Here is a 15,927-nt window from a genome sequence, read left to right on the forward strand (position 1 = left end):
ACCTTTAACCCCTCCTGTCTTTGTCCAAGAAAAAATAACTAAATCTGTTCCGCCAAATGAATGCCTGAGAGACGGCTGCCCTTATTGTATGTCTCCGCTCAGCTTTCCCTCCATCCTAGCCTCATAACGTGGAAGGTTGACACTAAGATTATGGTAAGATTACGCCCGAGTCTTCTGGCAGATGGTACCAGTTTACTTTCTCGTGCCATGTTGGACATTGGCAAGTTCTCATTTCTTAATGACAGACAGCAAACAGGAATTAGGTTGGTAATGGATCGCATCAGATTAAGGTTAATAAATGCACTTGACAGCAACTATTTTAAGTGTAGAGGAGACTTGCTTTGACCATTTGGACTTTGGATTTGTCACAAAAAAGAGATTATTACAGAGCATTGAATGTCACGGGACAATGAAGATGACCTAACTAAATCTGAAGCATCGGTTTACAGCAAGTAGCTAACAACTTTGTTTTCTTTTAAAGGCTATGTTTCTTTACCTTCTATAGCAGGACATGTTTTTAGCTGCGCTTATGTAGGTCACCGAGTCACTGCAGGACAATTGAAACAGGCATGCGGTTATTTGTGACGGTGCTGAATTTTCAGGTTTTTTCACCTGGCAAAAACGATAAAAAAATTATATATATATATATATATATTTTGCTTTTATACTGCTGCCATTGCTCTTTGTGTTGGACAGTACTGCAGAATTTCATCTTGTTTTCCAGCAAAGTGCTATTATTGTCCATAAATAAAATGGGCAAAAATAAACATGTCTTTAATAATCTGAGAAACTTCAAAACATATTAATTGATTAGTTTTTGAAAGAATGACATCAAAAATAAAATATTCAATCCCTAAAATAAACTAAAACCTGAAATATAAATGCCAGTTTGAGTTGGTACTAACAATATCTTCAGCCCAGAAGACATGAAAAAAAATTTCAACTAAACTGCAATTTGAAATAATGAAGACTCTAAAACTGTTAGTTCTGGGGCAGAATTAATTGTTGTGATAACCTCATCGCACAGCAATTATTTAAATACTAACTTACATATTGTTGTGCAAAAATATCTACACTTTAATCCAATCGTCTTGAAATAATGTAAAATAAATAAAAATAATTCCTTGATCTTAGAATTATTAAACTTCGTGTACAGTGCCTGACTTTGTTGTATAAGAAATGTAATGTATGAAACAAATGTACACACATTATAAACATACCTTTGACACAGTTTTGCTCTTTTTTCCTTCAGAGCTAAATCTAGTTATGTCACATTATAGAAAAGTGTTCATGGAAGTCATCTTTGCTGGCTTTTTTGGACGGACACAACCCTTCCCACCCCCAACACCTTTTCTTCTCCTCGATGAAGCAGCAACTCCCCCAACGCACAGACAAAAGTCAGGTCTGTAACCCCTGTGGACCCCGCCCCCCCCCGTGCTCTTTGACCTATAGTGGAGGCCTGGCTGAGCACAAACAGTGATCGTCCCCTGAAGCCCCGCCGCCACCACCTCCACCACAGGCTCCTGTTTCAGGCGGCCAATGAAAGGGCCTACTGTAAATAACGGGGGCCTGGCTGACCCCAGCGTTTATCTGGGCCTTAGACCCCTGCATCCGTCCTACTGTAACAGAGCCTGCTACTCACAATAGAGTCTCTCATGGGTGTTAGAGTGTGGGTTCTCTCCCCTCTGTACCCACTCAGAATGGGGATTATGGAAAAAGAAAAAAAAAAAAAAGAAGGGCCCCTGTCAGGTCCTTGGATGGGGTCAACCCCCTCCAAACCACCATCACAACCCCATCCCACAGACACTTTAGCCTTTGTCCCTGTGTGGGGCTTGGGAGTAGGGAAGGATGGAGGGAATGTGGAGGCAGGGCTAAAGCCTGAGACCAATCACTCTGACAAAATGCTGCATCAAACTCACGGGTCTGAACAACATCAAAGCTGCCCCTGTGCCAAAGCCACTAAAACATTTACGCTGTAATTCAAGTGTTTTTTCTCCCTCTCTATAACAGCCTATGTCAGTTTGAGGATACCATTTGATTTTGGTGGGGCAACACAATTTTTTTGTAATTAACAAAACATGCAACTAGAAACAGCTAAAAGCTGGAATTCTTCACCATTTTTTGACGTCTCACATCCTTCACCGCTGATCAACTATTACAGAAAATAAACAAGAAGAGATGCCGATAATTAAAGTAATTGTTGCTGCACTCTTACTTATTCCCAAGAATCTTCAATTTTTGGAGCATACTGCGGGCTATGATTAATATGAAGAAAACGAAATGATCAAAGAAAGTCAAGTTGCGTTAAAATGATGAAATGTCTTCACAGTCTCGTTTCGTCTATCAGCTAGTAAGCCCTTCTCAGTGTGTGTGTGTGTGTGTGTGTGTGTGTGTGTGTGTGTGTGTGTGTGTGTGTGTGTGTGTGTGTGTGTGTGTGTGTGTGTGTGTGTGTGTGTGTGTGAGAGAGAGAGAGAGAGAGAGAGAGAGAGAGAGAGAGAGAGAGAGAGAGAGAGAGAGAGAGTGTGTTAGCAAGAGCAAGCGAGCGAAGGAGGAAGAGAGACCCAAAGAGATAGAGAGGAAGGTTTTGGGTCAGAGGCTAAGTGAAATATATCCCCACTCTGAGGCACGCAAGAGAGAGGATGCAGGAAGCTGAGGGCTAGAGATAAGGGCACAGACGTGTGTGATAAGCACCCAAACACCTGTTAGGGAAGCTTCAGCTCCTTGCCTCAGACCAACACTCACAGGAGGCAATAAAACACAAGCTGGGAATGGAAGAGGAGAAAAAAAAGTATATGGACAAAACTATGAGAGAGAAAAACACTCCTGTAATCTCCTTTTTGGTTTCCGAGAGGTGAGAACAGAGAGTGAAAGCTGCGGTGGGGGGGGTGCGCGCGTGCTGTTGCACGTTTGAAGGGGGATAAAACCCCATCCTGTTTTACAGCATGCTTAATGGCATATGGCGGGAGCCTACAGCATCATTTGTAAGGTCAGCACCGAGACAGGAGTGGCAGAAATGATGCTGTTTGAGTCATGACATGTCAGAGCAATCCGCTTCAGCGATCAGTCCAGGAAATGGAATGGCTTTTTTTTTTTCTCCCTCCTTTTTACTATCCCACTCTCGCCTTTCGGGGCCCAGGGACAAACAGACAAACACGAAACAATCTGGAAATGGTCAAGAAAGACCTTGGAGATGTCTGACAGTCGGGCAGTAAACAAGAAAGAGAGGATTCATAAGGTGTCAGAGAAATTCATGTGCTGGCTACACCAGGGTCGCCATCTGACCAATTAAATGAGTGTCAAGTAGCTCATCAGTGACAATCTGGAAATTATAATGCCAATTAATGTGAGATTGATGATGTCTTTTTACGAAGACATGCCTATGATCAGCACAGGATTGTAAATGCTACATAGAGTTACATACTATATATCCTTATTGTCATTTTTATAAATGTATAAAAATAAATCAATAGTGGGTAACAGCGGCTATCACACCAAGGTCATGTAATCAGTAAAAATACTGTTGGCTGTGACAGGAATATTAAATTAGAGTAATATTAAATGAAGAATAATTTGGCTGCCTTAAGGAAAAAAAAATATTTACATTTGATTTTAAATATAACAGTTAAAGTAACAGAAAAATTAACATGAGAAATTTTCTAATTTCTCGAAAAAAAATTGGATTCATGACATGATAATATTTCTACAGTGGCTATCATGTGCTTCAGCACTTATCAGGACAACATTAAAATATGTGAATGAATTGGAGGCTAATCAAATCTTACTGATCACACCAAGCCTGTTCTGGCACAAGTTTAATTTAATCAGCTGCTAAAGCTGGCAAAAAAAAAAAAAAATGCAGACACTTACATACAGATTGATGTTTCAAATGCAACTCCAGTGCGACTATTCTCAGACTCTCACTCTGTTTTTAGACATTCTTCCTTTTCAAGCTGACAAATCTCCCTTCAATTGAATTCATCCCCCCACCTAGCACGCAGGCTGCACGAGGGGGTCGGCATATCCATCATCGGCTCTCTCCCTCCGTTAATCTCTCTGGGCGTCTTCGGTCAGCAAATACATAAATCAATTATGGTTTTAAGCTTTATGCCATGATTTACCCAACTGATCCCTCCTGGATTACAGCGGAGCTTAAAATGTGTCGGTCAGGGCTAAAGCTGCAAGTCGCCTTGACATTCATTGCACTCCTGCCACGGCGCTCACCGAGCAGCATGTCAGTTGGCAGAAGTATGGATCGGAGAGCGTTTTGAATAGTCTGACAGTCAGACAGGCTGCTTTGTTATAACATAATCACATTCATCCTTAGTAATACAACTTTTAAGAAAATATTTAACTCTTGTAGCCTCTTATTTAAGGTTCAGGGTCAGGGCTGAGATTCCTTACAAACCCGTGAAGAAATACTCAGTGTAAATTATTATAGTAATAATGTTTTTTAGAGGTTAATCAATGATCATAAATCATAAAAAGCACCACCTCTAACATTATTTACTCAAATTCTCCTTCTTCCAATTAGTGTGTTGAAATAAATAACTTTCGGGGGGGTTGATGTATTTTAATACTACAGCATAAATTGGGGAATATGGAACTATTAACTTTTGTTTGGATAACTGTCTCAAGGAACACTAAGAAAACAAATAACTCTCATAACCCATAAAATCTGATAATGTTCTTGTAGCAAACAACTCTTTTGTGCAAAGTATTGATTTGAGCTGGTTCTTTATGCCATATTAGTTCTTGTTCGGGGTACTTATTTGTGAAACTCACCCACACTTTCTTTTTTTTTACCTATAGAGAAAAGTGGTTGTGCTTTCACTTAAACAAGCCAATAACCTGGCTTACATCAGCAGCACTTCTAAAATAATCCGATTTTGCATATCGATTTGCTACTCGATGTTAACTCGACTTCTCACTCAGCAATTTAAAGAGGCGAAGGCTGAGCTTATGCTATCAATAACATTAAAGCTGTTGCAATTATATGTGGCCTCGCCCTCCCAGCTTATGAGCAGATAGCTAGCGCGAACCCAGAATCAACCTGTTGAGCAAACATCATCCATCAGTCTCTAAAGAGAAGGATAAAAAGCTCACGTTGTGCTGTTCTGGCCTCATTTTCCTACCTGAGAGCTCCTTTGTGACAGGTGATGGTGGAGAGAATGGGGGGTAATTTTTATGACCAGCTTCTTAGTGTGCTGGTATCACTCCATTGGGGCCCCTTGCCAATCTCTGGCAAACCATTCAAATGGCAACAAAGAGGCTAATTAGTAGCTCTCTCGCTTGAAGCTGCGAAGGGCTCCGGTTTGATACTTCCCAGGGAGGCTAGGGGGCCTCCGAGGTGGCGGTGGCAGCTATTTCACACACATACACACAGACGCACACTCACAGGACATTTGTGAGCACACTTGGGTTGGCCCTTTGGCTTCAGCACATTTACTCATTGTGGCCGTCCTCCCTACGGTCCGCCAGAGTGATAGAATCGGAGAGAGGGAACCGGCACATCTTCTTTCATGTGGCGGGGACCCGGAGAGGGGATGCTAATGGGATATCGATGGGATTAGAACCCACAGCGTTCAGGTCCAGGAGAACAGAGGAAGGGCTCCATGAACCAGAACTAAAACCCACTGAGCTTTAAGGCCAGATCATTCTAATTCTATTGACTTTTTCTCATTTAATGGGAAAGCTGACAATGATGCATGGACCTTAATACAGTAAGAAAAGTCTGCCAAGAGGTGCAGACTTTTAAGTCTAATTTAAGATTGTAAAATAGAGAAACTCTGCTTACGCATTTATCTGTGCGGTAATTTACACATAGCCTATGTGCCATAGCCTCTCCGCCTGCCAACACTCGCACTGCAGCTTCTGGGACTAGAGATACACATCGGGAAGTTAGGGGTGATAACGCATTTGCGTGTCACCTGATAACTAGCAGCAATTAGCACTACCCTTGAGTCCCCACCCTGGCCTCTCAAAAAAGAAAAAGAAAAAAAATCCACATGCTTGCATGGGCACAAAGAAGGCCAACTTAGAGTACAGTATGTTATCATTAACCCTCTCTGCAAACCACAAGTTCCCCCACATAGACAAAAGACAGGGGCCTCAGTGTATTTGTTTCATAGCACTCCATGCCAGACCGCATCAGCAAAGGCCACGTCTGCTGAGCGCTGTTAGCCACACAGAGGCAGCTGGTCACACCGAGTCAAGCTGCTAACTTTTATTGCACAAGCACCTCCCTCCACTCTTATCTCAGGGAGGAAGGCGATCTAATCTGCTGCTTGATTAGATCGCCTCCCTCCATTGCCACAGCCACTGTCTGCATATTGGTATCCCTCAACTCCTATCTTGGTGCTGCCCTTCTCTGACTTATCTTATTTCTTACCACCACCACACCGTTTCCAAAAAAGCATCTTTTTTCTCCCCTCTCTAAAAAGACAGTTTTCCTTTGCCACCTGATGACATCACAGTGTACGACAATAAGACGCTTGATCTGCACGCTTGTGTGCGTGTAGTATATTCCACAAGATGTAGCCCCCTGAGTTAAGTCTTTAATCGATACATCTCCCTATCCTGACAGTGAGGACAGAGCCCAGATCTGAGATCACAGCGATGGCGGTGTAAATCTTTACGGTTCAACCAGAGCCTTTTAAAGCCTGTCTATAATTGGGACTCAGCCAGCAGCTGCCTCGGCTCTGGCTATCACCATGGGCCTGGTCAAAGCGGCAGTTCCTTAGGGGCACAAACAAACACCGCACCTCCAATAGGGGCAAAAAAAGAAAGCACCTGTGCGAGGATAAAAGGGAAATGATGTGGCAGCCAGACTTGAATAAGCCCTCTGCTGTTGTCTGTGGCTTAGGTGTTTCTTGGAGAGGTGTTTTTCGTTGAGTGAGGCTTTTTGTGCTATTGGATTATTACACCAACATGTACTGTACCTCTGAGTGCAAGCAGGGGAGACTTAACTCACTGAGTGATTTCAAATAGAGGGTAATCCACTGCCATGTAATGGATGCTTTGTTGCCCAGCTACTTTCAGGAAGCAGGAAAATGCTTGCACAGTTTTACAGGTTAGAATCAAAAGTCTGCTGCTCTCTTAGTCATTCTTATTTAAGATCAAAGGCGACATACTGTATTCAGTAAGTAAGACTGTGACAATGAAGCAAATATGTGACTACCTACTTCAAAGCACAGATATTTATCCTGTATTGTTAGCACATGTCGTTTTTTCCCCCTACTTTTTACACTTAAGATGAGCAGGATACAGAAGGGCTCTTATTTTGAGGTCAACAAACACTCTGGACTGCTGTCTGGGGATTTTGCACAAACTATACCGGATGTCACCTCTCAAACAGCAGCAACAGTCTAATTTTCATTCACACACTCTCGGTTTGTGAGGTTATGCACTTTGATCGGCACAGACAGATTTCTTACGGCATCAGAACCTTGTGGTTTTGTTGTATGTCGAAAGAACAACACTGCTCAGTGCTGTAGAGTCTTCAGTTTAGCTGCTAAAAGAAATAAGAACTATGAAACTTATGAGATAATAATAATATATCTAATCATGAGAGTTAAAATGACATGGCCCGAGGTAGTTGGCTACCACAGTAAGCTACAACTGCTGTGGTCGCAAAATAGAGCGCAGTGCTGTGCTGGTTTGAAATTTTTGACAGGTCCTTTTGTGAACTTTGCTAGCTAGATTTTTACAACTGTCCAAAACACTGCAATTTTATGACAGGCACTATCAATCACCATGAGTGAAACTATGACTGGATCGTCGATTATATCACAGAGGATGTTATTCCGTGTTTCTGAATTGTCAGTTTGACCTCCAATCACAAAGATCCCAATAGTTAAAAAGACCCAATTTTGGGGGCGAAAAATGGGGATAAGAACATGGCACTTCCTTCACTTTGTGTCGGCTGTGCATATAATGCATGTAAATATTTTGCCATAAGGAAAAATATTTTTAAAAAGTTAATTAAAAAGTTAATAGTTATATTTTAATTTTAAATGCTTTTATGTTTTTTTTTTTAATGTATTCAAATAACTTTATCTAACCATAACAACATGACTACACCATAAGGGACTTTGGCTTTTGCCATTTTGTTTCACACATCAATATGCAATATAAAATCCCAGCCTCAGTCACTTAATGGTAGTTAGTGACTGCCACAGTAAATGGCTTCTTCTTATAAAGGCATAGGATTTGGGGTTTATTTTGGTGCATCTCCACATCTGCATGCTGTTCGATTTATATTTTTGTCAGTGGTTGTCATCACTGGATGCCATCACACGGATTCTTGTAAACCCTAACCTGGACAGTTACAACTGGAAAAATTGGCGAAGTGCGGAGTGGGAAAAAAGAAAAATTAACTGTATTTACAAAAAAAGTGTGTTTTTGTTGTCAAGAAACAGGTGTAAGTATTTATTTTTTGACATTTGGTACCATTGAGTCCCATCGACTGTCTTGCAGGCATCCTTTATGCTTATCGGAGCTAATTGGGGATGGGGGTGGTGGTTAATTGTTGCTAGTGACCAAAGCAACCGAATGTCATTGTGTAAGGAAACAACATCTATACCTTCCAACAGCTTCCCCTTGGTGTGCAGGTTACATACGTGTGTGTATGTGCATACATTGTTATCACCTGCAACAAATGCATTGGACCGCTATCTGAACTCAATCTGCTCTTGGTTTACTAAGAAGGAGCGCCAAGGGTTATCTGTCCCACTCTGATATGCACAGATAAGGGCCTTGGGCCTGCTGTTTAAACACCTGCGGCCTGGGGTATTAGAGCGCCCTCCGTCCCCTTTGCCACAAAAGAGGAGGAAATGGAAGAGTGAGCGCTGCCTGCTACTGCTGAGGGGAGTGTATGTGAAAAGTAATGAACACAAGTGTGCGCGCGTGCGGAGGTTAATGCGAGGGTGATTATTTCCACCGCTGCCAGCCTCTGCCCCAAACACTACCATCAATAATAAAAATAACAGGAGCGAAAACAGAGAAGACAAACAGGAATTCATTGACTTATCCCGTTCATTCATCGCCCCTGTGCCCCTCCAAAAATAAACCCAGGCTGTACTATGAAAAGACACTGTTATAGCATTGATAGTTATCAGTAATGTTTAACGGCTATATGCTGGAAAAGCTCCTTTCAAACAGGCTCTTTTTTTTCACTTATGTGATGTACATTACAGCGAGGGTCAATCATTTGCATGAGAATGGACGATTAAGTGAAAGAGATAAACCCAAGGCTAGTTCCCGTGAATTGGATGCTGTGTTTGGAATACCAAGCAGAGGAGGCTTCCCCCCCCCCTTTCCCCTGCCTCTGCAGAATTAGCCCCCTGCATCATGCATTTGTTTTCTAAATAATCACTCAGGCCCTTCCTGTGTTGATTATTTTCTCAGTGCAAGGGTTACTAAAATATTGCTGTAATCCTGTCTGCCTAAAGCCCCAACAATGCACACCGTGGGCTTCCTTTAAGAAATAAATCTAGGGCTTGTCAGTGGGGACGTGAGCTGGTGGCCTGCTGGAGGGGAGGTGGAGGGGAAAAGTTGCCATGGTCAGATAGACTTAGATTAAATACAAGGAAACTCAGGCACTTAAAAGTTAGAGTAAACCTTTCATTAAGCTCATTTTTGTTTGCACGATAAGTTAAACTTTCAACATCAGTGCTATTACAATACCCAAGGTAAAATACAGATAACACAACTACTTATAAAGTAGTTCAAAGAAGGCAAAATCCTCAAATATCTATAGTTATCTTAAGATAGTCAATCATTAAAGGAATTAGTCTAAAGTAAAGTTAATTGATCAGCTATCATATCAGAAAAAGCAGGCAAAAATCTACTTCTGACATAACATTCAATATAAGCTTTTTCCCTCCAGTTATAATAATTTATTCTAAACTGATGTACATTATAAGGTGTTCATTAACCTAATATCAAGGTAGCATCTCTGCTGCTTAAATGTTTCCACAGTCAATAAGCAACTCCTTACACTTGTTTTGCCAATACATAATGAATTCAGTGTTTTTATGAAAGGTTGCAGAAACTAGATTTATACAGGAAGTGGGCACTTTTCGGTGCATTCATTTAAACATAGAAGCCCACATTGACACCTCACACCACTGACCTGTGCCACATCTGGAAACAATTAGACTCATGTTTGACTTGACCTGCCTGCACCTAAGTGAACTTTGCCAACTTTTTTATGCGTTTGTTGCAGAGGCAGAGCTGACCCTGACACTGTTGCTCCGGGGGAGTGATGCGTAATTAGTCAGAGGGAACACGACTCCACTTGTCTGAAATAAAACATCTTGCATACCCATCAGGACGATTAAGAAGTGTGACAGGATAGCCATAAAAAAATAAGCAATAAATAAAGAAAAGGGGGAAAAAAAGAAGCGGGGACTTGATATGATATCAAATGACCCACAGTGGAGTTTGTGAGGACACGAGAAGCGTCTGAATTATCAAGCATCACAGGCGAAGCGGACCTTTCATGTCAAAATGGCAGAGCAGACAGCAGATGATGCAATGTTTGATTTCTACACTTCAGGAGGCTGTCAGGACAGCACATACAATATTAAACAGTGTCGTGTCGGTGTATCAACCAGTGTAAATTAACCCATTAGTATGCTATGGGGTGAGGCGGCGAGATCAATGCATGAAACGGTTTGGAAATCTCCTTTGATACAAGATTTCCCAGCTTGAGCGAATTGATGAAATTCCTCTTGAAACACAGGCAACCATTTCACACGCCGCACTTTTTCTCAAGACAGAGACGAGCGTAGCCTGTCCGTTAACGCAGTTCGGCTACATAATGCATCTAAAGCAGAGGCTATTGTGCTTTTTTTTTAAGTGGCTGTAAAAGCCTGCTTAGGATGAACTGATCATATACCTACAATCCACTTCTTGTTCTGTCTTTATGATTTTTAGACACGTGTAATATGAGTCAAAGCAAAAATCCTTTTTAACTTAATGAAAAATTAGCTCTAATCATGAAGGCCACACAAATATATACACTGTGACTTCCTGTATGTCTTTCATCGAGTCAAACCTATTCGGTTATATTTTTTTAACTTGAAAGTCTGGACTGAATCACTTCAGTGCTTAGCCATGTATGCCAAGATACCAGCTCAAGAATGATGGGACGGGCGATAAGGTTCAAATCCTCCGGTGAACTTTAACCACTGTGCATTCCTTTGCATTGATTCAAGCAAACACTGCAGGGTGAGAAGGTAAAATTTCTTAAACATTACGACAGCACAAGAGAGAAGTCATGCAAGATTAATATTCAGTTTGCTTGCACTCAACCAGGGTCAATCCAAATATGACAGAAATCCAGTGAAAATATATAAAATTGAGCAGGGTATTATGTCAGAAAAAAGGGATATAGAGATTTGAAAAACTTTCAGTAATTTAAGTGAGGTTTCGGGGCAAAACCTTTTTTTTTCTGGTTTACTGTCACTCTCCTGTCCAAGAGCTACCTCCTTGTCTCAAAGCGCAGGTTCAGCACTCATTTCCTGGGCTGACCGTCTACTCCAATTATCAAGCTAATAAAGGCCCCCCTTGTGCAGTTATGGGAAAGGGGAGGGGAATTGGTTCCAGGATGAGGGGGTTCCACTTTGGTAAGTGTGTGTGATAGCTGCCGCCCACATCTTGTAAGGTGTGACTAATGGTCTTGGACAATGTTAAGACAGCACTCCTTCGGCGGTCACCTGGACAGGCCTGGTAGTTACTGAAGGAGCAAATCTCCAAGTTTGAGCTGTCAGCCACACAAAACTAAGGTTTCTGTGATTATAAAAGGATGTTACTTTTTGCTAGTTCTCATAATTTCAAAGCAAAAAGCTGTCCACTTTAAATTATTGACAATAGGAATTATGTTACAATGTGAATCATGAATTAGTAAAATGAAGCCAAGTGACTTAAGACTTTCACATTCTGATGCACATCAAGAATCCATAAATAAACATTCAAAAGTTCAGTCAAATTAAGGGTAGTTGAAATGCTAAAAAAGGGCCACAAATTTCAAGAGTAAAACAATATTTTTTTTTTTTTTTAAGCGACTATACTTAGAAGAAAAGTTGTCTTACCTGTGCTGCTCCACAGCTTCATTATCTGGTAGCTCTGCACCGCAAACATTGCAACGTTCATGCTGGTTCCTGCCGTCTGGTTTCATGCCCACTGCCAGCTCCCCAAGCTTGCTGAAGAATTCTCTCTGGATGAAACTCTGAGGCAGGAGTCCCCCATAGGCACTGAAGTCCATAGACATAGCCAGGGCTGGGGACATGGGCAGAGCGGACGCCATGGATACTGGCATGGACATCATGGCATCTGATTTATGATTGACAGGTAAGGAGTAGAGAGAGGCCAGATGTTTCTCAGTCATTCCAGCCATTGCTTCCACCCCCATCTGACTGACTTCAGCTTGAGAGTCGCCCATGCCTTCATCACGGACGTAATGCAGCTCACGGGCACTGGTGATCACGCTGCTCCTGGTTGGCGTTCCGGGACCATCTCTGTTCCTGTCCTCCCCACTTCGTTCTCCATTGCTGGAGGCACTGGACTCCATGTTCTGTGGGCTTTCGTGGCCATTGCCGCCCATATCTACTTGCATCATCTCAGTCTTGATCTCAGTCATCAGTTGGGTGGAGTTGCCGTGAACTAGTTGTTCACCACCAAAGCCCTGCTGGAGCAGAGACTGGCCGATGCTCATCAGACTGTCCACAGCAGCTTTGGTGGGACTCAGGGTAGAGACACCGAAGGAAGTGGAGACGGAGGGACTCTGGTCGACAACCCCGGGCATGTTAGAGACTTGCTGTGTACCTGACAGATAGGGGCTCCCCATGGAATGCTTTTTTGAGTTTTTGGCTCCATTGTGACCTTTGCGCTCATCGTCCTCCTCTGTGCTTCCATCGTTAGCGTTGACCTCAGCATCATTTTCATCTGAGGACTGGATGGTTTCCAGGATCTTCAGGCATTGCTCTTCTAAGTACTCAATCTCAAGTATCTCGGCTGCATACAGAAGGTCATCCAAGTCCTCCACCTTGGCCTGGAGCGTGGCAGTGTAAGCATACTCCAAAATCTGCTGAAAAGTCTTTGGTGATAGAAAGTCCAGGGTATAATGCTGGCTGCTGCGGTGAAAGAGGATTTCAAACATTTTGCTGGTGCAGGCTAGCACAGTCCTGTGAGCGTGAAACTCCTGGCTGTCTACCATGATGACCACGTCGCACAGAGTTCCAGCCAGACGCATCTGGTTGGCCTTCTGCAGCAGGGAATTGGGGTGGTTGGGGTTCTGAAGCTGGATCATACCCATTTTAGTTAAATCCATGATGTCGATGCAAACCACGAGGCCGACTCATGAGGCTCTCCTTCCCCGATCAACAATGTTTTTAGCTATCTTTGTAAACAAGATGAAACCTGTATGGAAGATAAGAGGGGAGAAAAAAATCAGCTCTGGTAGAGTCTGATGCAAGAACAAACTATCATGAGTTAAAAAGATATTAGTCTTTACACATTTAAATCCAACATGCTCAGTCTGTGTTGTTTTTTTCTTCCCCTCAGAATCTGAATGAATGAAAGGGCTTTCTCTTTTGAAAAATTTTAAAAATTCCAGTTTATCATAAAATACAAGTGCCTTTCATTATTTTAATCACGCTGCAAATAAATGTGATGAATTTGTTATGCTTATTTAAAACATACCACCTCTTCCTCTCTCTCTAAATGGCAAGTGTGAGGCAATTGCAAATATCCTGCCAGGGTGGTAAACACTCCGCTCAGTGGCATTGTTCTTAAATTCAGCAGAGAGTATTGACTGTAGATTTCTGAAGGGAAACAATTTGTGAGCCATCCAACATGCTCAACCTGCATACCAATCAGTTCAACATATGTTACGTTAAAAAGATGTCTTCATTTAGTTATCTAATCGGTATGTACACCAGTTAAACAAGTGTGAATTGTGGGTTTTCACTGCCGCTCGCTTCACAAAGACCATCAGCAGCCTTTCTGAAATTAAATAGCATCTTACTCAGTATTCTCATCACAGACGGGAGCAGAGAGCAGCGGCCAGAAATGGGTGGAAAGGAAAGCAGGATGAGGCAAAAAGCACACAACACTGCTGTACCAAACACAGCTCCCAGTCGCTAATGTTGAAAATCGCAAATTTGTCCTCCTCCTACTGCTGTTAACCTTATTATTGAAGTTAACAACGCAACACGCTCCCACAACCCTATACTTTGACCTGCACCAAAAAAATAATTAAAGCTGGCTTAGATTGCATACACAGATTCACCACTACATTCAGTTTAACACTGAACTATGCTGCTTCTTCATTGTCCCAATTAACTAAACAGTTATTTGCCACTGCACCTACTCCAAGTGAAGCAGGAACGGTCACCAGATTAGTGTCGCCTTTGACCTACAAAAGCTCACTGAGGGCAAATTTTTAGGTTCTCTGAAGAGTGAATACGTCAGGCTTATGACAAATGACAAAGTGTGTCAGATGAAGTCTGGTGAGAAGTGACACGCTGTCTAAATTTGTAATATTATTATTGTTTTTATTAATAATAATCTTCAAATTCATTTTTAAAGATTATGAAACAGGGAATAAAAAGACAACTTGGGCAGCTCTTTCCCTTCCTTCACACCTGTAAAAAAAAAGAAAAGAAAAAAGAAAGAAAGAAAGAAAGAAAGAAAAGGAAGAAAGAAGAAACATCATCTGAAAAGGAAAAATAAACCTTGAAAAAACGATAAGGTTTCCTTTTCTTGCCAAACCTTCTATAATATATAAATAAGATGATCTAAACACACTGAATCTGAATATTCAGGGGGTAAATGATGCTGCACCTATTGTTAGTGCTGAGAGTCACGGAAAATAATTCTCCCGGCTTTTGGGGCACTGGGCGGTTTGTCTTTTCCGTACCTTGACAAAAATCGATGTAGAATGTAGGTAATGATAAAACCACAGGTTCTCCTCTAACTGAAATTAGCCTCTCAGTAAACAGAGATCATGCCTAAAACCCGACATTATCTTTATTGCAGGTATGCCAATAGCGCCGATTTATGGCCCCGTAAATGATCAATGCTTGTTGCACTCTGTGGGTTATCAACTAAACTGTGGCTTCACTGGGATGTAAAGTTGCTGTCTGGGGACTTTGTCTGTTTTCTATTAATAAAGGAAAAAGGCTGCGTGCGTCTAGACGGCGTTAATTTTAGCCAGACGCACCAGACAAATTATACACAACATTATGCGTTACGCAAAACATCACGTACTACATTAAGTACATTAAGCCTGGAGAGATTTCCTCCCCGGAGAACGATATGGACCGCTGACAATAACCACATCACGCCGACTTCACAGAGAGGCAGCATAATCAATCTGATCACGAGTTGTCTGCCATAGCGCGCCTTGACGAGCCAGCCACAACAAGAATAAACAGCGTTCAATATTCCAGACCATGAGCCACACTGACAGACACAAACGCGGAGAGATCAAAATGGTACGGGGAGGGGGGCAAACAGACACCGGTGCCTGCTAAAAAAGTACACGCGACACAGACGGCAGGCAAGGGTCTCCGATTTGAGCCAGCTCTCATTTGATCAACGCACAGGTGGACTTTGAGGCAGGATGAACACTGTAGCGCTACCTTGTTACAGTGAAGGAGAAAGAAGGGGGGTTTGGTCTCGGGAAAGCTGCCTAAGGGATAAAGAGGAAAAAAGAGTGAAAGGGGAAGAGAGAGATCAGACACACTCGATAACAAATCAATTTGCCATCGCATCTGTTACCAGTTCCCCCACCTCACAGTGTGCTGCGCGTGCTACGGCGAGCCGATTATTGATAACCAATCAAACATTTAGCTGGCTGTCAATCAATTGCAGTGCGCCTGTACAGTGACTGGATTTACGGTTGTTTCGTGTGTAAAAACC

At 42.2% G+C, this 15,927-nt stretch overlaps 1 protein-coding gene across 1 annotated transcript in view; it reads right to left on the minus strand.

Annotated features, from left to right (window-relative positions):
• zbtb16a (zinc finger and BTB domain containing 16a) overlaps nucleotides 1–15,927 on the minus strand; it is a 143,750-nt gene that overhangs the window by 127,073 nt on the left and 750 nt on the right. Inside the window, exon 2 of the mRNA XM_031747627.2 lies at nucleotides 12,096–13,422. Within this exon, the coding sequence (XP_031603487.1) occupies nucleotides 12,096–13,333 (1,238 nt within the window). The 5' untranslated portion in view covers nucleotides 13,334–13,422. The remainder of the gene's footprint in view (nucleotides 1–12,095; nucleotides 13,423–15,927) is intronic.

The sequence above is a fragment of the Oreochromis aureus genome, linkage group 10, assembly GCF_013358895.1.
Source record: "Oreochromis aureus strain Israel breed Guangdong linkage group 10, ZZ_aureus, whole genome shotgun sequence".
NCBI lineage: Eukaryota > Metazoa > Chordata > Actinopteri > Cichliformes > Cichlidae > Oreochromis > Oreochromis aureus.